The 23,361-nt window shown below is 55.0% G+C and overlaps 1 protein-coding gene across 1 annotated transcript; it reads right to left on the bottom strand.

The window, feature by feature from the left end:
• Positions 1–336: 336 nt before the first annotated feature.
• Positions 337–23,157, bottom strand: LOC144740010 (ubiquitin carboxyl-terminal hydrolase 16-like; the record flags this gene model as incomplete). Its single annotated transcript, XM_078622897.1, has 7 exons — positions 22,973–23,157; positions 18,896–18,988; positions 16,373–16,563; positions 16,123–16,226; positions 15,604–15,707; positions 10,228–10,382; positions 337–686 (listed from the first exon to the last, which is right to left on the bottom strand). Coding segments are annotated over exons 2-7 (974 nt in total), but the record flags the coding sequence as incomplete, so codon positions are not given.
• Between the last annotated feature and the right edge of the window lie 204 nt (positions 23,158–23,361).

The following is a 23,361-nucleotide window of genomic DNA, read 5'->3' as shown; positions in this document are numbered from 1 at the left end:
TGAGTAGTGAGTGGTGGTGAGTGGTGAGTGGTGAGTGGTGGTGAGTGGTGAGTAGTGGTGAGTGGTGAGTAGTGGTGAGTAGTGGTGAGTAGTGAGTGGTGAGTAGTGGTGAGTAGTGAGTAGTGAGTGGTGGTGAGTGGTGAGTGGTGAGTGGTGGTGAGTGGTGAGCAGTGGTGAGTGGTGAATAGTGGTGAGTAGTGAGTAGTGAGTGGTGAGTAGTGGTGAGTGGTGAGTGGTGGTGAGTGGTGAGTAGTGGTGAGTGGTGAGTAGTGGTGAGTAGTGGTGAGTAGTGAGTGGTGAGTAGTGGTGAGTGGTGAGTAGTGGTGAGTGGTGAGCAGTGGTGAGTGGTGAGTAGTGAGTGGTGAGTAGTGGTGAGTGGTGAGTAGTGGTGAGTAGTGAGTAGTGAGTGGTGGTGAGTGGTGAGTAGTGGTGAGTGGTGAGTAGTGGTGAGTGGTGAGTAGTGGTGAGTGGTGAGAAGTGGTGAGTAGTGAGTAGTGAGTAGTGAGTGGTGGTGAGTGGTGAGTAGTGGTGAGTGGTGAGTAGTGAGTAGTGAGTGGTGATGAGTAGTAGTGGTGAGTAGTGGTGAGTGGTGAGGCTCTCACGAGTGAGGGGGGCTGCACGGTGAGGAGCGCTCCGCCCGACGTGTCTCTCAGCGCCGTCGCCAGAAGCGGAGTCTGAGCCAGGCTCTAGACGGGATGCAGTGACCAGGGTAGCTGAGTGATCATGTACAGGGTAGCTGAGTAACTGTGTACAGGGTAGCTGAGTAACTGTGTACAGGGTAGCTGAGTAACTGTGTACAGGGGTAGCTGAGTAACTGTGTACAGGGGTAGCTGAGTAACTGTGTACAGGGTAGCTGAGTGATCATGTACAGGGTAGCTGAGTAACTGTGTAGAGGGGTAGCTGAGTAACTGTGTACAGGGGTAGCTGAGTAACTGTGTAGAGGGGTAGCTGGGTAACTGTGTACAGGGGTAGCTGAGTAACTGTGTAGAGGGGTAGCTGGGTAACTGTGTACAGGGGTAGCTGAGTAACTGTGTACAGGGGTAGCTGGGTAACTGTGTAGAGGGGTAGCTGGGTAACTGTGTAGAGGGGTAGCTGGGTAACTGTGTAGAGGGGTAGCTGAGTAACTGTGTACAGGGGTAGCTGAGTAACTGTGTAGAGGGGTAGCTGTGTAACTGTGTAGAAGGGTAGCTGGGTAACTGTGTAGAGGGGTAGCTGTGTAACTGTGTACAGGGGTAGCTGTGTAACTGTGTAGAGGGGTAGCTGGGTAACTGTGTAGAGGGGTAGCTGAGTAACTGTGTAGAGGGGTAGCTGAGTAACTGTGTAGAGGGGTAGCTGAGTAACTGTGTACAGGGGTAGCTGAGTAACTGTGTAGAGGGGTAGCTGGGTAACTGTGTACAGGGGTAGCTGAGTAACTGTGTAGAGGGGTAGCTGGGTAACTGTGTACAGGGGTAGCTGAGTAACTGTGTACAGGGGTAGCTGGGTAACTGTGTAGAGGGGTAGCTGGGTAACTGTGTAGAGGGGTAGCTGGGTAACTGTGTAGAGGGGTAGCTGAGTAACTGTGTACAGGGGTAGCTGAGTAACTGTGTAGAGGGGTAGCTGTGTAACTGTGTAGAGGGGTAGCTGGGTAACTGTGTAGAGGGGTAGCTGTGTAACTGTGTACAGGGGTAGCTGTGTAACTGTGTAGAGGGGTAGCTGGGTAACTGTGTACAGGGGTAGCTGAGTAACTGTGTAGAGGGGTAGCTGTGTAACTGTGTAGAGGGGTAGCTGAGTAACTGTGTAGAGGGGTAGCTGAGTAACTGTGTAGAGGGGTAGCTGAGTAACTGTGTAGAGGGGTAGCTGAGTAACTGTGTAGAGGGGTAGCTGAGTAACTGTGTAGAGGGGTAGCTGAGTAACTGTGTACAGGGGTAGCTGAGTAACTGTGTAGAGGGGTAGCTGAGTAACTGTGTACAGGGTAGCTGAGTGATCATGTACAGGGTAGCTGAGTAACTGTGTAGAGGGGTAGCTGAGTAACTGTGTACAGGGGTAGCTGAGTAACTGTGTAGAGGGGTAGCTGGGTAACTGTGTACCGGGGTAGCTGAGTAACTGTGTAGAGGGGTAGCTGGGTAACTGTGTACAGGGGTAGCTGAGTAACTGTGTACAGGGGTAGCTGGGTAACTGTGTAGAGGGGTAGCTGGGTAACTGTGTAGAGGGGTAGCTGGGTAACTGTGTAGAGGGGTAGCTGAGTAACTGTGTACAGGGGTAGCTGAGTAACTGTGTAGAGGGGTAGCTGTGTAACTGTGTAGAAGGGTAGCTGGGTAACTGTGTAGAGGGGTAGCTGTGTAACTGTGTACAGGGGTAGCTGTGTAACTGTGTAGAGGGGTAGCTGGGTAACTGTGTAGAGGGGTAGCTGAGTAACTGTGTAGAGGGGTAGCTGAGTAACTGTGTAGAGGGGTAGCTGAGTAACTGTGTACAGGGGTAGCTGAGTAACTGTGTAGAGGGGTAGCTGGGTAACTGTGTACAGGGGTAGCTGAGTAACTGTGTAGAGGGGTAGCTGGGTAACTGTGTACAGGGGTAGCTGAGTAACTGTGTACAGGGGTAGCTGGGTAACTGTGTAGAGGGGTAGCTGGGTAACTGTGTAGAGGGGTAGCTGGGTAACTGTGTAGAGGGGTAGCTGAGTAACTGTGTACAGGGGTAGCTGAGTAACTGTGTAGAGGGGTAGCTGTGTAACTGTGTAGAGGGGTAGCTGGGTAACTGTGTAGAGGGGTAGCTGTGTAACAGTGTACAGGGGTAGCTGTGTAACTGTGTAGAGGGGTAGCTGTGTAACTGTGTAGAGGGGTAGCTGAGTAACTGTGTAGAGGGGTAGCTGAGTAACTGTGTAGAGGGGTAGCTGAGTAACTGTGTAGAGGGGTAGCTGAGTAACTGTGTAGAGGGGTAGCTGAGTAACTGTGTAGAGGGGTAGCTGAGTAACTGTGTAGAGGGGTAGCTGAGTAACTGTGTAGAGGGGTAGCTGGGTAACTGTGTAGAGGGGTAGCTGAGTAACTGTGAAGAGGGGTAGCTGAGTAACTGTGTAGAGGGGTAGCTGAGTAACTGTGTAGAGGGGTAGCTGAGTAACTGTGTAGAGGGGTAGCTGAGTAACTGTGTAGAGGGGTAGCTGAGTAACTGTGTACAGGGTAGCTGAGTAACTGTGTAGAGGGGTAGCTGGGTAACTGTGTACAGGGGTAGCTGAGTAACTGTGTAGAGGGGTAGCTGGGTAACTGTGTACAGGGGTAGCTGAGTAACTGTGTACAGGGGTAGCTGGGTAACTGTGTAGAGGGGTAGCTGGGTAACTGTGTAGAGGGGTAGCTGGGTAACTGTGTAGAGGGGTAGCTGAGTAACTGTGTACAGGGGTAGCTGAGTAACTGTGTAGAGGGGTAGCTGTGTAACTGTGTAGAAGGGTAGCTGGGTAACTGTGTAGAGGGGTAGCTGTGTAACTGTGTACAGGGGTAGCTGTGTAACTGTGTAGAGGGGTAGCTGGGTAACTGTGTAGAGGGGTAGCTGAGTAACTGTGTAGAGGGGTAGCTGAGTAACTGTGTAGAGGGGTAGCTGAGTAACTGTGTAGAGGGGTAGCTGGGTAACTGTGTACAGGGGTAGCTGAGTAACTGTGTAGAGGGGTAGCTGGGTAACTGTGTACAGGGGTAGCTGAGTAACTGTGTACAGGGGTAGCTGGGTAACTGTGTAGAGGGGTAGCTGGGTAACTGTGTAGAGGGGTAGCTGGGTAACTGTGTAGAGGGGTAGCTGAGTAACTGTGTACAGGGGTAGCTGAGTAACTGTGTAGAGGGGTAGCTGGGTAACTGTGTAGAGGGGTAGCTGAGTAACTGTGTAGAGGGGTAGCTGAGTAACTGTGTAGAGGGGTAGCTGAGTAACTGTGTAGAGGGGTAGCTGAGTAACTGTGTAGAGGGGTAGCTGAGTAACTGTGTACAGGGGTAGCTGAGTAACTGTGTACAGGGGTAGCTGTGTAACTGTGTAGAGGGGTAGCTGGGTAACTGTGTACAGGGGTAGCTGGGTAACTGTGTAGAGGGGTAGCTGGGTAACTGTGTACAGGGGTAGCTGGGTAACTGTGTAGAGGGGTAGCTGAGTAACTGTGTACAGGGGTAGCTGTGTAACTGTGTAGAGGGGTAGCTGGGTAACTGTGTACAGGGGTAGCTGGGTAACTGTGTAGAGGGGTAGCTGGGTAACTGTGTACAGGGGTAGCTGGGTAACTGTGTAGAGGGGTAGCTGAGTAACTGTGTAGAGGGGTAGCTGAGTAACTGTGTAGAGGGGTAGCTGGGTAACTGTGTAGAGGGGTAGCTGAGTAACTGTGTAGAGGGGTAGCTGAGTAACTGTGTAGAGGGGTAGCTGAGTAACTGTGTAGAGGGGTAGCTGAGTAACTGTGTAGAGGGGTAGCTGAGTAACTGTGTACAGGGGTAGCTGAGTAACTGTGTAGAGGGGTAGCTGAGTAACTGTGTAGAGGGGTAGCTGTGTAACTGTGTACAGGGGTAGCTGAGTAACTGTGTACAGGGGTAGCTGAGTAACTGTGTAGAGGGGTAGCTGTGTAACTGTGTACAGGGGTAGCTGTGTAACTGTGTACAGGGGTAGCTGAGTAACTGTGTACAGGGGTAGCTGTGTAACTGTGTACAGGGGTAGTTGAGTAACTGTGTACAGGGGTAGCTGTGTAACTGTGTAGAGGGGTAGCTGTGTAACTGTGTACAGGGGTAGCTGAGTAACTGTGTACAGGGTAGCTGAGTAACTGTGTAGAGGGGTAGCTGAGTAACTGTGTAGAGGGGTAGCTGTGTAACTGTGTAGAGGGGTAGCTGTGTAACTGTGTAGAGGGTTAGCTGTGTAACTGTGTACAGGGGTAGCTGAGTAACTGTGTACAGGGTAGCTGAGTAACTGTGTAGAGGGGTAGCTGAGTAACTGTGTAGAGGGGTAGCTGAGTAACTGTGTATAGGGGTAGCTGAGTGACCGTGTAGAGGGGTAGCTGTGTATCTGTGTAGAGGGGTAGCTGAGTAACTGTGTAGAGGGGTAGCTGAGTAACTGTGTATAGGGGTAGCTGAGTGACCGTGTAGAGGGGTAGCTGGGTAACTGTGTAGAGGGGTAGCTGAGTAACTGTGTAGAGGGGTAGCTGAGTAACTGTGTAGAGGGGTAGCTGGGTAACTGTGTAGAGGGGTAGCTGAGTAACTGTGTAGAGGGGTAGCTGGGTAACTGTGTAGAGGGGTAGCTGGGTAACTGTGTAGAGGGGTAGCTGAGTAACCGTGTACAGGGGTAGCTGTGTAACTGTGTACAGGGGTAGCTGAGTAACTGTGTAGAAGGGTAGCTGTGTAACTGTGTAGAGGGGTAGCTGAGTAACCGTGTAGAGGGGTAGCTGAGTAACTGTGTAGAGGGGTAGCTGGGTAACTGTGTAGAGGGGTAGCTGAGTAACTGTGTAGAGGGGTAGCTGAGTAACTGTGTAGAGGGGTAGCTGGGTAACTGTGTAGAGGGGTAGCTGAGTAACTGTGTAGAGGGGTAGCTGGGTAACTGTGTAGAGGGGTAGCTGGGTAACTGTGTAGAGGGGTAGCTGAGTAACCGTGTACAGGGGTAGCTGTGTAACTGTGTACAGGGGTAGCTGAGTAACTGTGTAGAGGGGTAGCTGAGTAACTGTGTACAGGGGTAGCTGAGTAACCGTGTACAGGGGTAGCTGAGTAACTGTGTACAGGGGTAGCTGTGTAACTGTGTAGAGGGGTAGCTGAGTAACTGTGTACAGGGGTAGCTGAGTAACTGTGTACAGGGGTAGCTGTGTAACTGTGTACAGGGGTAGCTGTGTAACTGTGTACAGGGGTAGCTGAGTAACTGTGTACAGGGGTAGCTGAGTAACCGTGTACAGGGGTAGCTGTGTAACTGTGTACAGGGGTAGCTGAGTAACCGTGTACAGGGGTAGCTGTGTAACTGTGTACAGGGGTAGCTGAGTAACTGTGTACAGGGGTATCTGAGTAACCGTGTACAGGGGTAGCTGTGTAACTGTGTACAGGGGTAGCTGAGTAACTGTGTACAGGGGTAGCTGGGTGACCGTGTAGAGGGGTAGCTTTCTAACTGTGTACAGGGGTAGCTGAGTAACTGTGTAGAGGGGTAGCTGAGTAACTGTGTAGAGGGGTAGCTGAGTAACTGTGTAGAGGGGTAGCTGTCTAACTGTGTACAGGGGTAGCTGAGTAACTGTGTAGAGGGGTAGCTGAGTAACTGTGTAGAGGGGTAGCTGAGTAACTGTGTAGAGGGGTAGCTGAGTAACTGTGTAGAGGGGTAGCTGTCTTAACTGTGTAGAGGGGTAGCTGAGTAACTGTGTAGAGGGGTAGCTGAGTAACTGTGTACAGGGGTAGCTGAGTAACTGTGTAGAGGGGTAGCTGAGTAACTGTGTAGAGGGGTAGCTGAGTAACTGTGTAGAGGGGTAGCTGTCTAACTGTGTACATGGGTAGCTGAGTAACTGTGTAGAGGGGTAGCTGAGTAACTGTGAAGAGGGGTAGCTGAGTAACTGTGTACAGGGGTAGCTGTGTAACTGTGTACAGGGGTAGCTGGGTAACTGTGTAGAGGGGTAGCTGAGTAACTGTGTAGAGGGGTAGCTGAGTAACTGTGTAGAAGGGTAGCTGAGTAACTGTGTAGAGGGGTAGCTGAGTAACTGTGTAGAGGGGTAGCTGAGTAACTGTGTAGAAGGGTAGCTGAGTAACTGTGTAGAGGGGTAGCTGAGTAACTGTGTAGAGGGGTAGCTGAGTAACTGTGTACAGGGGTAGCTGAGTAACTGTGTAGAGGGGTAGCTGAGTAACTGTGTAGAGGGGTAGCTGTGTAACTGTGTACAGGGGTAGCTGAGTAACTGTGTACAGGGGTAGCTGAGTAACTGTGTAGAGGGGTAGCTGTGTAACTGTGTACAGGGGTAGCTGTGTAACTGTGTACAGGGGTAGCTGAGTAACTGTGTACAGGGGTAGCTGTGTAACTGTGTACAGGGGTAGTTGAGTAACTGTGTACAGGGGTAGCTGTGTAACTGTGTAGAGGGGTAGCTGTGTAACTGTGTACAGGGGTAGCTGAGTAACTGTGTACAGGGTAGCTGAGTAACTGTGTAGAGGGGTAGCTGAGTAACTGTGTAGAGGGGTAGCTGTGTAACTGTGTAGAGGGGTAGCTGTGTAACTGTGTAGAGGGTTAGCTGTGTAACTGTGTACAGGGGTAGCTGAGTAACTGTGTACAGGGTAGCTGAGTAACTGTGTAGAGGGGTAGCTGAGTAACTGTGTAGAGGGGTAGCTGAGTAACTGTGTATAGGGGTAGCTGAGTGACCGTGTAGAGGGGTAGCTGTGTATCTGTGTAGAGGGGTAGCTGAGTAACTGTGTAGAGGGGTAGCTGAGTAACTGTGTATAGGGGTAGCTGAGTGACCGTGTAGAGGGGTAGCTGGGTAACTGTGTAGAGGGGTAGCTGAGTAACTGTGTAGAGGGGTAGCTGAGTAACTGTGTAGAGGGGTAGCTGGGTAACTGTGTAGAGGGGTAGCTGAGTAACTGTGTAGAGGGGTAGCTGGGTAACTGTGTAGAGGGGTAGCTGGGTAACTGTGTAGAGGGGTAGCTGAGTAACCGTGTACAGGGGTAGCTGTGTAACTGTGTACAGGGGTAGCTGAGTAACTGTGTAGAGGGGTAGCTGTGTAACTGTGTAGAGGGGTAGCTGAGTAACCGTGTAGAGGGGTAGCTGAGTAACTGTGTAGAGGGGTAGCTGGGTAACTGTGTAGAGGGGTAGCTGAGTAACTGTGTAGAGGGGTAGCTGAGTAACTGTGTAGAGGGGTAGCTGGGTAACTGTGTAGAGGGGTAGCTGAGTAACTGTGTAGAGGGGTAGCTGGGTAACCGTGTAGAGGGGTAGCTGGGTAACTGTGTAGAGGGGTAGCTGAGTAACCGTGTACAGGGGTAGCTGTGTAACTGTGTACAGGGGTAGCTGAGTAACTGTGTAGAGGGGTAGCTGAGTAACTGTGTACAGGGGTAGCTGAGTAACCGTGTACAGGGGTAGCTGAGTAACTGTGTACAGGGGTAGCTGTGTAACTGCGTAGAGGGGTAGCTGAGTAACTGTGTACAGGAGTAGGTGAGTAACTGTGTACAGGGGTAGCTGAGTAACTGTGTACAGGGGTAGCTGTGTAACTGTGTACAGGGGTAGCTGTGTAACTGTGTACAGGGGTAGCTGAGTAACTGTGTACAGGGGTAGCTGAGTAACCGTGTACAGGGGTAGCTGTGTAACTGTGTACAGGGGTAGCTGAGTAACCGTGTACAGGGGTAGCTGTGTAACTGTGTACAGGGGTAGCTGAGTAACTGTGTACAGGGTAGCTGAGTAACTGTGTAGAGGGGTAGCTGAGTAACTGTGTAGAGGGGTAGCTGTGTAACTGTGTAGAGGGGTAGCTGTGTAACTGTGTAGAGGGTTAGCTGTGTAACTGTGTACAGAGGTAGCTGAGTAACTGTGTACAGGGTAGCTGAGTAACTGTGTAGAGGGGTAGCTGAGTAACTGTGTAGAGGGGTAGCTGAGTAACTGTGTATAGGGGTAGCTGAGTGACCGTGTAGAGGGGTAGCTGTGTATCTGTGTAGAGGGGTAGCTGAGTAACTGTGTAGAGGGGTAGCTGAGTAACTGTGTATAGGGGTAGCTGAGTGACCGTGTAGAGGGGTAGCTGGGTAACTGTGTAGAGGGGTAGCTGAGTAACTGTGTAGAGGGGTAGCTGAGTAACTGTGTAGAGGGGTAGCTGGGTAACTGTGTAGAGGGGTAGCTGAGTAACTGTGTAGAGGGGTAGCTGGGTAACTGTGTAGAGGGGTAGCTGGGTAACTGTGTAGAGGGGTAGCTGAGTAACCGTGTACAGGGGTAGCTGTGTAACTGTGTACAGAAGTAGCTGAGTAACTGTGTAGAGGGGTAGCTGTGTAACTGTGTAGAGGGGTAGCTGAGTAACCGTGTAGAGGGGTAGCTGAGTAACTGTGTAGAGGGGTAGCTGGGTAACTGTGTAGAGGGGTAGCTGAGTAACTGTGTAGAGGGGTAGCTGAGTAACTGTGTAGAGGGGTAGCTGGGTAACTGTGTAGAGGGGTAGCTGAGTAACTGTGTAGAGGGGTAGCTGGGTAACTGTGTAGAGGGGTAGCTGGGTAACTGTGTAGAGGGGTAGCTGAGTAACCGTGTACAGGGGTAGCTGTGTAACTGTGTACAGGGGTAGCTGAGTAACTGTGTAGAGGGGTAGCTGAGTAACTGTGTACAGGGGTAGCTGAGTAACCGTGTACAGGGGTAGCTGAGTAACTGTGTACAGGGGTAGCTGTGTAACTGTGTAGAGGGGTAGCTGAGTAACTGTGTACAGGGGTAGCTGAGTAACTGTGTACAGGGGTAGCTGAGTAACTGTGTACAGGGGTAGCTGAGTAACCGTGTACAGGGGTAGCTGTGTAACTGTGTACAGGGGTAGCTGAGTAACCGTGTACAGGGGTAGCTGTGTAACTGTGTACAGGGGTAGCTGAGTAACTGTGTACAGGGGTATCTGAGTAACCGTGTACAGGGGTAGCTGTGTAACTGTGTACAGGGGTAGCTGAGTAACTGTGTACAGGGGTAGCTGGGTGACCGTGTAGAGGGGTAGCTTTCTAACTGTGTACAGGGGTAGCTGAGTAACTGTGTAGAGGGGTAGCTGAGTAACTGTGTAGAGGGGTAGCTGAGTAACTGTGTAGAGGGGTAGCTGTCTAACTGTGTACAGGGGTAGCTGAGTAACTGTGTAGAGGGGTAGCTGAGTAACTGTGTAGAGGGGTAGCTGAGTAACTGTGTAGAGGGGTAGCTGAGTAACTGTGTAGAGGGGTAGCTGAGTAACTGTGTAGAGGGGTAGCTGTCTAACTGTGTACAGGGGTAGCTGAGTAACTGTGTAGAGGGGTAGCTGAGTAACTGTGTAGAGGGGTAGCTGAGTAACTGTGTAGAGGGGTAGCTGAGTAACTGTGTAGAGGGGTAGCTGTCTTAACTGTGTACAGGGGTAGCTGAGTAACTGTGTAGAGGGGTAGCTGAGTAACTGTGTACAGGGGTAGCTGAGTAACTGTGTAGAGGGGTAGCTGAGTAACTGTGTAGAGGGGTAGCTGAGTAACTGTGTAGAGGGGTAGCTGTCTAACTGTGTACAGGGGTAGCTGAGTAACTGTGTAGAGGGGTAGCTGAGTAACTGTGTAGAGGGGTAGCTGAGTAACTGTGTAGAGGGGTAGCTGCGTGACCGTGTAGAGGGGTAGCTGGGTGACGGGGTGGCCTCACCTGTGTGACGGCGTTGAAGAAGCACGTGTTGCCCAGGTTGCTGAGGCCCCGCACGGCGGCACGCGGCAGGGGCCCAGCCCCAGGGCCCCGCGGGGGAGGGGAGGGGCTGCCCGCCCCCTCCTGCCCCCCCACCTCGGTCACCGCTGCCGCCGAACCTGCCGGAGAGCGTCCACCGGGTGAAGCGACCCCCACGGTGAACGTCGAGAGCGCGGGGGGGGGGGGGTGAACAACTTCGCGGGCACACGCAGACACCCCGTTATTATTATGACGCGCTTTTATTTAACTCACTCTGTCTGTTGTTTCGATTTAAAGCTTTCGTGACTGCAGGGATGCATCTTCTTGGTTCTTTCGGTAAAGTCACGTAGAAGGGAAATAATAAAATAATAAAAATAAAACATAATAAAATCATTCTCACGACGTTTCGGCCACAATGTGGAGAACAGGTCTACTTGACAGACCTGTTCTCCACCTGAAGACGGCTGCTTGCGTTGTGGCCGAAACGTCGTGAGAATTATTTTATTTTTATTATTTTCCTTCTATGTGACTTTACCGAAAGAACCAAGAAGATCTGTCTGTTGTTGTTGTTGTCGTATCCTCAAATCTTCTAACTCAATTTTAACCCACTTCCCAATGTGGTATCGACTGCAAACTTGGTATACTTATGTCATACTGATGACAATACTATATTCTATCATTAAAAAGAAAAAAAACATATTTTTAAACCATCTTTTTTATATGTTATGTTTCACCTTGGGTCTAATTGTCCACGCTCAACTCACGTTGGCTGTAAATCACCACGGTCCCTCACGTTATGGCAAGCTTCGGGGCCACTTCCTGGAGTCGTGGAGTTCTGCAATTACTCGTACGGTACATTTCATTAAAGCGTGTTTCTAAAAAAGTATTTTAAAATATTACTTATTATGGCTCATTACGATCGTCACACTTTTTTTTTTTTGCCCAGGAAAGCCTCGGGAGGGTTTGTGCCGAGGTTTGTCGCAGGATGCTGCTGCTGCTGCTGATGTGAGAGCCAATCGAGTGACCCCGAGGGGCGATTGACCAGCGGAGTGTTTAAAACAATAAAAACACGTGGAGCGCGACGCAGACTGCTCCTGCGGATGACAGTCACGGGACCTTCGCTGTCCACCCCGAGCGGAGCGCACGGCGGCGCGAGGACGCGCGACACCGCCGCCGCCGCCGCCGCAAGGGTAACACCACCGGGGCGGCCAGACGGATTCGAACCTTGAAGCTCTGCGACACACGGCGAACGCGCGACCACGAGGCCAGAGCGTCACGTGCGGTGCCACACGCGGACACACACATCGACACGCGGACACGCCGATGTAGGGAGATGCACACCGTGACACGGACACGATGACACATCGAGATGCACACTGATACGCGGACACTCTGAAACACTGACACACGGAGATTCACATACTGACACGCATACGCACACACCAACATACTTACACACGGCGACACGAACACTGACACACTTAACACACAAACGAACGCACTGACACGCGGACACAGGGGATACAGACGTACACACACACAGGCAAGCTGACGCACGCACAGAGCGGCACAGGGGGGCACGCCGCGCGTGTTGGCCCTCCGCTCACCGTAGGGGGCGGTGCTGGCCGCCCGGGGTCACCCGGGGTCGCCGGGGGTCGCCCCGCATGGGCCATTAGGCACGAGTGGCCACGCCCACCCCAACTCCCCCCCTCCACCCCCCCCTTCACCCCCCCCCCCGCTCACTGCTGCCGTGCGGCACGCGGGCAACATCACCGACTCGCTCGCTCGCCTGGCCGTCCACTCGGCGGGCGTCCCACCCAACCACCCACCCAGCCAACCACCCAACCACCCACCCAGCCAACCACCCACCCAGCCAACCACCCAACCACCCAGCCAGCCAGCCTCCCACCCACCCAGTCGTCTATCCACGCAAGCGCTCACTCAAACATCCAGCCAACCACGTAACTACCCACCCACCGCCTCCCATCCACCCTGCGCCACCACCACCGTCATGAAACTTCCCACTAGTACGGCCCTGTCACCCGCGCACCCACTCAACCGTCCACCCACGCACCCAACCTTCAACTCAACCACTCACCCACCCATCCCGCCCAACCCTCCCACCCGTCCGCCCGCCTGCCACCACCACCACCGCCGCCACCATTAAGCACGCCACCGTCACACCAACCACACACAATCCTTCGCTTTCAATGGGCGCGCTTCTGCCTGGCTGCTCCCGCACTGAGGGGCGCAGTGGGGATGACCATTAATACTCGGGGGGGTGGGGGGAGGGGCGGGAGGCACGGGGAGTGAGACAGAAGAGAAGAAAGGGAGAGTTAATGAAATAGGGGAAATGAAGACGCAAAGTCGGAGGAGGCGTCGTAGTCGGTTGAAGAGCTGACAGCACGGCTGCACAGCGAGCCAGATCACCACCATCACGGGGGGGGGGGGGGCTACGACACCACCCACCGCTGGCACGGCGACACCAGCACCAGTGGCATGTGCCCACACACACGGGGGGGGGGGGGGGACGAGGAGAGAGATGGAGGTCCCCGAAACAGCCTCAGCAGACTGTGCTGGGCCAGCAAATGCTCAAAGTGAGCACCTATGAAGGCCGGCACGGCTCACTCAGGGGTGGGGGGGGGTGGCCAACACCACGCCCGGCCGCCTTTGTCTCCCCAGTGGCGATGTTTACACACCGCACCAGGTACTCATTTGAGGCCGAGTCGACCTAATGGAGGCCCAGGACCGGTTCAGATAATCGTCACCGGTGTTGGCCGTTAGCAGGAATCAAACTCGGGTTGCCGGGTTGGTGGCGCAGCGCTAAACCGCCACGCTACCGCTGCTCCCCACAAGGACACACACACACACCGACGGACACACACACACACCGACGCACACACACACACCGACGGACACACACACACCGACGGACACACACACACACACCGACGGACACACACACACACCGACGCACACACACACACACCGATGGACACACACACACCGACGGACACACACACACACACCGACGGACACACACACACACCGACGCACACACACACACACCGATGGACACACACACACCGACGGACACACACACACCGACGGACACACACACACCGACGGACACACACACACACCGACGCACACACACACACCGACGGACACACACACACCGACGGACACACACACACCGACGGACACACACACACACACCGACGGACACACACACACACACCGACGGACACACACACACACCGACACACACACACCGACGGACACACACACACCGACGGACACACACACACCGACGGACACACACACACACACCGACGGACACACACACACACCGACGCACACACACACCGACGGACACACACACACCGACGGACACACACACACCGACGGACACACACACACACACCGACGGACACACACACACCGACGGACACACACACACACAAACCCCACACCCACCCCACGCGTGAGAGCTCACCCCGTCCCTTGATGATCACAGCCTTCAACCCCTAACGACCAAAACGGCAGCCAAAGCAGCTTCATCAATTCATGGGGGCGGGGGAGGGTGGGACCCGCGCACACACACGCGCACTGGCACGCACACAAACGCACACACACTCTGGCACGCACTGTGAAAGCGATTTTTTCTGAACGTTGCTGAAAGGATGAACTTGGATGTCAGAGTGTGAATTAACAACGGAGCGCTGGTGCCTGTCCATGTGGAGGGGAACGAAGAGCATTGGGCTGCGTGTTAGTGTGTGTGTGTAGAGTGGGGAGCGGAGGTGCAGTGGTTAGCGTGCTGAGCGACGAACCCGGCGACCAGGGTTCGATTCCCGCTCATAGCCCCCACCACCACCAGGGGTGATTATCTGAAACGGTCTTGGGCCTCCCCTAGGTCGACTCAGCCTCAAATGAGAACTTGGTGCGGTGTGTAAACATCACCACCTAGAGACAAAATCCTTAAAATATCTGGACACGTGGGTGAGCTCCTCTGGCAAGAGGGGGTCATGTGTGTGTGGGAGAGCGGTGGCGCAGTGGTTAGCTCGCTGCACTCCTAATCCAGCAACTCGCTCCTAACCAACAGCAGTGACGACTATCTGAATCTGTCCTGGGCCTCCCCTAGGTCGATTCAGCTTGAAATGAGTACCTGGTGCGGTGTGTAAACATCGCCACTGGGGAGACAAAGGTGGCCGGGTGTGGTGCTGGCCACCCACTCCTCGTGTGCCAAACCGGCCTTCATGGGTGTTCGCTAACAGCACTTGCCCCTAAAGTCTGTTAAGGTTATACGGGGGACCTTTGTCTTTGCATATGGGGAGCGGTAACGCAGTGGTTAATCACACTGCGCTTAGAAGCCGACAATTAGAGTCCAAACATCAGTGACGAATATCTGAACAGGTCCCGGGCCTCCCCTAGGTAAACTCAGCCTTAAATGAATTAGCTGGGTATATTGTCTCATCCAATGCTCTACCCGCTCAACTCCCCATGGGTGATGGGGCAGTTGTGGAGAGAGTGCAAAAGTTTCCATGCCTAGGCAGTGTGCTTTTGACCAACTCCGAATTAGCCGAGCGGGATTATCGTTTCAGCAGGTGCGGAACTCTGTGTGGAAGCTACCTGAGGTCTGTCGCTCCACACAAGGCGCTGGGTCTTCTCGACCACAGTCATGCACTCAGTTCTCTATTTTTGCGAAGCGTGGACCCCCCCCTCTAATGGAGGAACATCTGCACTGGTTTGAAACATTCAGGCTGCCCTGCCTACGATCCGTCCTGGGTTTAACCAGGCTAGATTGTGCGAGCTCACAAATCCTTGAAAGATCTGGACACATTCCCACGAGTGAGATTCTCCGACAAGCAAGGCTGCGTTGGCTGGGTCATGTAGCCCGCATGCCCAGAAACCGCATAAATGGGCACGGGACGGGCTGGAAAAGCGATGGACTGATCAGGTACAGGAGGATGTGGAGCTGAGTGGAGTTGCCGATGACTGGTACCAGCGTTGTCAAGATCGGCCTCAGTGGAGGAGGCTCGTGAAGGACGCTACTGGGCAGTTGGAGGCAGCCGCCCTCCAACAACAACGGAGGGCGGAGGAGCGACGCTCACAACAACGAGCGGAGCGCCGGGCGGCGAAAACAGTGAGTTGGCACAGTGGGGGGCACAGGCGGTGGATCTGCCGATCATCTCAGTCAGTCGACCCACGGCACCTCGGAATGGACCTGGCCTGGCACAGGCGCCATGGTGACGTCGCCGCCACTCAGCGGCGGCCGTTGTTGTTGTTGGTGTACACTTCTTGTTGCACTTCTTTGGCACCGTACGTAGCCAACGGCACTCATCCGAGGTGTGCGAGTACCTCTGGCCTGGGAGACCGGGGCGGCGAGCTTGCGGATCATCGCCACCGTCTGCGCGAGCACTCGGCGCTTGGCAATCTCCACCTCGTCGTCGCAGGCATAGCACCTGCGTGGTGGCACCACCACCACCACGAGGAGGAGAGGGAGGGTTAGCGGGCAGGGTTACTGACGAAGTGCGAGTTCGGGTTAGGAATTAGGGTTACGGGTTAGGGGTTCGTTTTAAGAATATGGGGTGGGGGTTAGGGTTTAGGCATTAGCCCGAAGGAAAGGTTGCATGCTACTCCAACTACTGATTACAAATGCGTCCCTGCAGATAGTCATTGCGTGCGTCCATCCACGGAGGCCTCACTGAGTCTCAAGACTCTTTTTCAAAGGTAACGCTCGGGGCTAGGGGTGGCGCTAGGGGCTGGGGGTAGCAAGAGGGGCTAGGGGTGGGGCTAGGGGCTAGGGGTAGCGCTAGGGGCTAGGGGTAGCGCGAGGGAATAGCTTGGGGCTCGATCCCGGTGTGGTGTGCGAGTTACCAAACGCTCCACGTGTGCAAGTTGAGTGCCAGGCAGTGCTGGTCCGAGTGGGGAGTGCCGTAGTGGGCCAGGGCGTGCTGCCCCTCCGAGTAGCGGCCACAGCCCTGCGTGTATCCACAGCACACGCAACACAACAACAACAACAACAACCGCCGTTCGCCAATAAGTGGCGGTGCTGTCAACGAGGTGCTTGCGCCAGGCTAGGTGCACTGCGAGGCCACGTGAAAGTGTGGCCGTGAGCGGGCATCACCTGATGTCCGCACTTGAGGCACAGCCACACGGGCGTCAGGGGAGACTCCTCGTCGCCATCCTGGGGGTCCTCGCTGCTGCCGGCGGGCGCCGGGGGGCACACGGCACAAACCCCCAGCGCCCCCCCCTTGTCCAGACACCTCCTCACGGCCGTCTGCTCCAGCGCCTTGTTCACGTGCGAGCACGCAGCTCCTGTGTCAACAACGCCAGCAAACCGCACCAACAACAACAACATTAATTGTTGTTGACAGAAAGAACTGATGGAGTTGCAAATGTGGTCAATGGGGGGGGGGGGGGGTGATACGGTGCATTTCCCTTGCTCAAGAGTAGAAAATAAGGTCCTGGGTTTGATGGATTTTGGTAGTGCACTTCGAGGCTGGATTTTCGCCCCTTCGGAGGTGGGATTCTCTTAATCTGTCCTCTCAGTTGAGCAGAGTAGCAGGGCCGCCGAGGGCAGTGCACCCGGTGGTCGCGCACGTTCGTAGCGGGGCCGATTGGTTGTGTCGTGCGGCGTTGAATTGCGCTAAACTTCGCAGACCCTTTGGCGGGGAGGTCCAGCCGCTGAGCAAAGGGGAAGAGAGCTGGACAAGACATCGTCGAGAGCATGGCAGGCGGAAGTAGACCTGAGATTATGGAATCAGTAGCTGCGCTTTAGAGGATGATCAGGTCAGGGTAGGGCCAGATGCAAGCGGATTGAGGTGGCGGTGACTGTAAATGCCCACGTGGGTGACGGAAAAATCGGTGGTTGAGAAAGCCATGAGAACAGACCAGGCCCAGAGTGTGAGAGTAAAAGAAAAACATCGAATTGGTTCTCTGAAATTAATTTGCTGACCAGCAAAGCCTTCGGGCACCGGACGTTCAATCGGCCCTCTGCGAGTTGCGCTGTTAGGGAGGTGGTGTTTAAACGGGCTCCAGTTGGGCTGGACGTTTGCATGACTGTGCTACGCCAAGGACTGTAAGGAGACCCCATTGGTGTAGTACACTCCGATCGCGCACGGGAGAGGTGCAACTAATTTGTGTCCTAATCCGAGATGAAGAGAGAGGTGGGCCACCCTGAAAATACCAAAATATTGTCGATGATGAGTTCGTAATGAATCCCAGGAGCAACGGGTGGAAGCCAGAGATTGAAATAAAAATGCATATTTTTTATGTGTATATAGAAATGTAGCTCCGTTCATTCAAAACCACACCGCACAACGCTGCGCCGGACGACGGCAAATAAAATATGCGCGGAGAAAAATGATGCAACCTCGCGAAGCGGAAAGTAGGGAACCGAAAACCAAGGTCAACCAAATGAAAGTCCGAAGTGAACGATGAGGTTTTGTTGTTTAACGGGACTTTCAATTGTGGGACTTCATTCGGCAAGTACGGAGCGGGAGCACTGAGCGACAGGGAGAGGTGCATGCTGGGAGTTACACTGAGTGACAGGGAGAGGTGCATGCTGGGAGTTACACTGAGTGACAGGGAGAGGTGCATGCTGGGAGTTAACACTGAGTGAGGGAGAGGTGCATGCTGGGAGTTACACCGAGTGACAGGGAGAGGTGCATGCTGGGAGTTAACACTGAGTGACAGGGAGAGGTGCATGCTGGGAGTTAAAATCGGCTCGTGTGCATATTGCGCAACTGTGAGAGATGGAGATGGCTTGGGGCCTTCATCCAGCAGTGGATAGGCCTTGGATGATGATAGTGATGAGGATGATGACAGTGATGATGATGATGGTAGTGGCGATGATGGTGGTAGTGATGATGATGGTAGTGATGATGATGGTGGTAGTGCTGCTGATGATGGTGGTAGTGCTGATGATGATGGTGGTAGTGGCGATGATGGTGATGATGGTGGCCTGGCACAAGCGAATGGCAGTTGTTGTTGATGATGTTGATGGTTGTGGTGATGGTTGTGGTGATGATGGTTGTGGTGATGGTAGTGGTGGTGGTGATGGTTGTGGTGATGGTGATGGTTGTGGTGATGGTTGTGGTGATGGTGGTGGTGATGGTGATGGTTGTGGTGATGGTGGTGGTGATGGTGGTGATGGTTGTGGTGATGGTAGTGGTGGTGGTGATGATTGTGGTGATGGTGGTGGTGATGGTTGTGGTGATGGTGGTGGTGATGGTTGTGGTGGTCGTGATGGTTGTGGTGATGGTAGTGGTGATGGTTGTGGTGATGGTTGTGGTGATGGTGATGATGGTTGTGGTGGTGGTTGTGGTGGTGGTTATGGTTGTGGTGATGGTTGTGGTGATGGTGGTGGTGGTGGTGATGGTAGTGGTGGTGGTGATGGTTGTGGTGATGGTTGTGGTGATGGTTGTGGTGATGGTTGTGGTAATGGTTGTGGTGGTGGTGATGGTAGTGGTGGTGGTGATGGTGGTGGTGATGGTTGTGGTGATGGTTGTGGTGATGGTGGTGGTGATGGTAGTGGTGGTGGTGATGGTTGTGGTGATGGTTGTGGTGATGGTGGTGGTGATGTTAGTGGTGGTGGTGATGGTTGTGGTGATGGTGGTGGTTGTGGTGATGGTGCATTGCCACCGACCGGCTTTGCCATCCTCCGTGGCCTTGGCCGGGTCCACGCCGCCCTTGGTCTTCCTCGTCTTCTTCGTCATGAAGCCGCCACTGGCTACGACACCTGCACCAGCGCCCACACAAAGACCCCCCCCGCCACGACTCATTAGGGGGGTGCAGGGGGGTCCTAGGGGTTGAAGGGGGCACTGATGGGGGTGAGAGGGGGATCACAGGATGTGATAAATATGAAGTTACACTTTGAAAGCGCCATTTGGCGCGCTGTACACAACACATGCAGGCCAACACCAGCCACACAACTCACGATTCAACAGAAGAAAGCTCCTTAGAAGGAGCGCTTCTTAAGAAGGAGCGCTTCTTAAGAAGGAGCGCTTCTTAAGAAGGAGCGCGTCTTAAGGCGCGATTTCAATGAAGGGGAAGGGGGGGTGGGTATCAGCGGAGCGAGTGTCCAGTGGAAGTTAAGTCCACAGTGTTTGGGGGGGCAACCCACCATGATCGTCGTACAGAGCGAGGCAGGTGACCTCGGCAAATAGACAAAGATCCCCCCCCCACCGTGTAGCCTTCACAGACTGTCGGGGCAAGTGCTGTTAGCACCTATGAAGGCCGGAACGGTACACGAGGGGGTGGGTGGCCAGCACCACCACGCCCGACCGCCTTTGTCTCCCCAAGGAGAGGCCCAGGACTGGTTCAGATAATCGTCACTGGGTGTTGAGCTTGAGCGGAAATGGAACCCTGGGATTAAGGGGGCCCTGTGGGGTGAGGGTTCTGTGGGGTGAGGGTGTGAGGGTGCTGTGGGGTGAGGGTGTGAGGGTGCTGTGGGGTAAGGGTGTGAGGGTGCTGTGGGGTGAGGGTGTGAGGGTGCTGTGGGGTGAGGGTGTGAGGGTGCTGTGGGGTGAGGGAGGTTCTGTGGGGTGAGGGGTCCCGTGGGGTGAGGGAGGTTCTGTGGGGTGAGGGTGTGAGGGTGCTGTGGGGTGAGGGAGGTTCTGTGGGGTGAGGGGTCCCGTGGGGTGAGGGAGGTTCTGTGGGGTGAGGGTGTGAGGGTGCTGTGGGGTGAGGGAGGTTCTGTGGGGTGAGGGGTCCCGTGGGGTGAGGGAGGTTCTGTGGGGTGAGGGTGTGAGGGTGCTGTGGGGTGAGGGTGTGAGGGTGCTGTGGGGTGAGGGTGTGAGGGTGCTGTGGGGTGAGGGTGTGAGGGTGCTGTGGGGTGAGGGTGTGAGGGTGCTGTGGGGTGAGGGTGTGAGGGTGCTGTGGGGTGAGGGTGTGAGGGTGCTGTGGGGTGAGGGAGGTTCTGTGGGGTGAGGGGTCCCGTGGGGTGAGGGAGGTTCTGTGGGGTGAGGGTGTGAGGGTGCTGTGGGGTGAGGGAGGTTCTGTGGGGTGAGGGGTCCCGTGGGGTGAGGGAGGTTCTGTGGGGTGAGGGTGTGAGGGTGCTGTGGGGTGAGGGAGGTTCTGTGGGGTGAGGGGTCCCGTGGGGTGAGGGAGGTTCTGTGGGGTGAGGGTGTGAGGGTGCTGTGGGGTGAGGGTGTGAGGGTGCTGTGGGGTGAGGGTGTGAGGGTGCTGTGGGGTGAGGGTGTGAGGGTGCTGTGGGGTGAGGGTGTGAGGGTGCTGTGGGGTGAGGGAGGTTCTGTGGGGTGAGGGGTCCCGTGGGGTGAGGGAGGTTCTGTGGGGTGAGGGTGTGAGGGTGCTGTGGGGTGAGGGAGGTTCTGTGGGGTGAGGGGTCCCGTGGGGTGAGGGAGGTTCTGTGGGGTGAGGGTGTGAGGGTGCTGTGGGGTGAGGGAGGTTCTGTGGGGTGAGGGGTCCCGTGGGGTGAGGGAGGTTCTGTGGGGTGAGGGTGTGAGGGTGCTGTGGGGTGAGGGTGCTGTGGGGTGAGGGTGTGAGGGTGCTGTGGGGTGAGGGTGTGAGGGTGCTGTGGGGTGAGGGTGTGAGGGTGCTGTGGGGTGAGGGTATGAGGGTGCTGTGGGGTGAGGGTGTGAGGGTGCTGTGGGGTGAGGGTGTGAGGGTGCTGTGGGGTGAGAGAGGTTCTGTGGGGTGAGGGGTCCCGTGGGGTGAGGGAGGTTCTGTGGGGTGAGGGTGTAAGGGTGCTGTGGGGTGAGGGAGGTTCTGTGGGGTGAGGGGTCCCGTGGGGTGAGGGAGGTTCTGTGGGGTGAGGGTGTGAGGGTGCTGTGGGGTGAGGGAGGTTCTGTGGGGTGAGGGGTCCCGTGGGGTGAGGGAGGTTCTGTGGGGTGAGGGTGTGAGGGTGCTGTGGGGTGAGGGTGTGAGGGTGCTGTGGGGTGAGGGTGTGAGGGTGCTGTGGGGTGAGGGTGTGAGGGTGCTGTGGGGTGAGGGTGTGAGGGTGTTGTGGGGTGAGGGTGTGAGGGTGCTGTGGGGTGAGGGTGTGAGGGTGCTGTGGGGTGAGGGTGTGAGGGTGCTGTGGGGTGAGGGTGTGAGGGTGCTGTGGGGTGAGGGTGTGAGGGTGCTGTGGGGTGAGGGAGGTTCTGTGGGGTGAGGGGTCCCGTGGGGTGAGGGAGGTTCTGTGGGGTGAGGGGTCCCGTGGGGTGAGGGAGGTTCTGTGGGGTGAGGGTGTGAGGGTGCTGTGGGGTGAGGGTGTGAGGGTGCTGTGGGGTGAGGGTGTGAGGGTGCTGTGGGGTGAGGGTGTGAGGGTGCTGTGGGGTGAGGGTGTGAGGGTGTTGTGGGGTGAGGGTGTGAGGGTGCTGTGGGGTGAGGGTGTGAGGGTGCTGTGGGGTGAGGGTGTGAGGGTGCTGTGGGGTGAGGGTGTGAGGGTGCTGTGGGGTGAGGGTGTGAGGATGCTGTGGGGTGAGGGTGTGAGGGTGCTGTGGGGTGAGGGTGTGAGGGTGCTGTGGGGTGAGGGTGTGAGGATGCTGTGGGGTGAGGGTGTGAGGGTGCTGTGGGGTGAGGGTGTGAGGGTGCTGTGGGGTGAGGGTGTGAGGGTGCTGTGGGGTGAGGGTGTGAGGGTGCTGTGGGGTGAGGGTGTGAGGGTGCTGTGGGGTGAGGGTGTGAGGGTGCTGCGGCATCAGATTAGAGGGACAGGTTTCCCCAAGTCGGTTCGGAAACTATTCGTGTCATCATCACGCGCCGCGTCTCCCTGGTGCGTGGGGGGGTGGTGGTGGTGGCGGGGATGTTGATGTTGGCGGTGATGATGTTAGTGATGTTGGTGGTGATGTTGGTGGTGATGTTGGTGATAGTGTTGGTGATGATGTTGGTGGTGATGTCGGTGATGATGTTGATGGTGTTGGTGGTGATGATGTTGATGGTGTTGGTGGTGATGTAGAAGGTGATGTTGATGGTGATGTTGATGGTGTTGGTGATGATGTTGGTGATGATGTTGGTGGTGATGATGTTGGTGGTGGTGATGTTGGTGGTAATGTTGGTGATGATGGTGTTGGTGTTGATGTAGGTGATGATGGTGTTGGTGATGATGGTGTTGGTGATGGTGGTGTTGGTGATGGTGGTGATGATGGTGTTGATGGTGATGTTGGTGATGATGTTGGTGGAGATGATGTTGATGATGGTGTTGATAGTGATGTTGGTGATGATGTTGGTGATGATGTTGGTGGTGATGGTGTTGGTGATGATGGTGGTGGTGATCTTGGTGATTATGATGTTGGTGATTATGGTGTTGGTGATGATGATGGTGTTGGTGGTGATGATGTTAGTGATGTTGGTGATGATGTTGGTGGTGATGGTGTTGGTGGTGATGTAGGTGATGATGGTGTTGGTGATGATGGTGGCGTTGATGTTGGTGGTGATGATGTTAGTGATGTTGGTGGTGGTGATGTCGGTGGTGATGATGTTAGTGATGTTGGTGGTGGTGATGTTGGTGTTGGTGGTGATGATGTTGGTGGTGATGATGTTGGTATTGATGTTGGTGGTGATGATGTTGGTGGTGATGATGTTGGTGATGATGTTGGTATTGGTGATGTTGGTGGTGATGTTGGTGGTGATGTTGGTGATGTTAATGATGATGTTAGTGGTGATGTCGGTGGTGATGTCAGTGATGTTGGTGATGATGTTGGTGGTGATGTTGTTGGTGATGTTGGTGATGTTAGTGGTGATGTTGTTGTTGGTGTTGGTGTTGTTCGACTCCGCGTATCGCTACCTCCTCGCCGTTTCGCGTCTCCCTCGTGCAGGCGAGGCGAGCAGCCCGACCGGGGAGACGGAGAGGACAGGGAGAGGAGGGAGTCGGGAGAGGAGGGAGAGGAGGGAGAGGACAGAGAGAGGAGGGAGTCGGGAGAGGAGGGAGAGGAGGGAGAGAAGGGGAGTCGGGAGAGGAGGGAGAGTAGGGAGGAGGAGGGAGGGAGAGGGACAGGGAGAGAAGGGAGTCGGGAGAGGAGGGAGAGGAGGGAGAGAGGAGGGAGTAGGGAGAGAGAAGGAAGAGGAGGGAGTGGAGGCGGCGGGGGCGAGCCAAGAGTTCACGTCGAAGGGAGGAGAGTGGAGAGAGCGAGGGGGGAGACTGAGGAGAGTGAGCGAAGGGAGAGTTTGAGATGA

This window comes from Lampetra planeri, unplaced genomic scaffold (assembly GCF_965212315.1).
Source record: "Lampetra planeri unplaced genomic scaffold, kcLamPlan1.2.h2 scaffold_1842, whole genome shotgun sequence".
Classification (NCBI taxonomy): Eukaryota; Metazoa; Chordata; class Hyperoartia; order Petromyzontiformes; family Petromyzontidae; genus Lampetra; species Lampetra planeri.
Note: the sequence above shows the minus strand (reverse complement) of the source record. Positions and strands in the feature narration are given on the sequence as shown.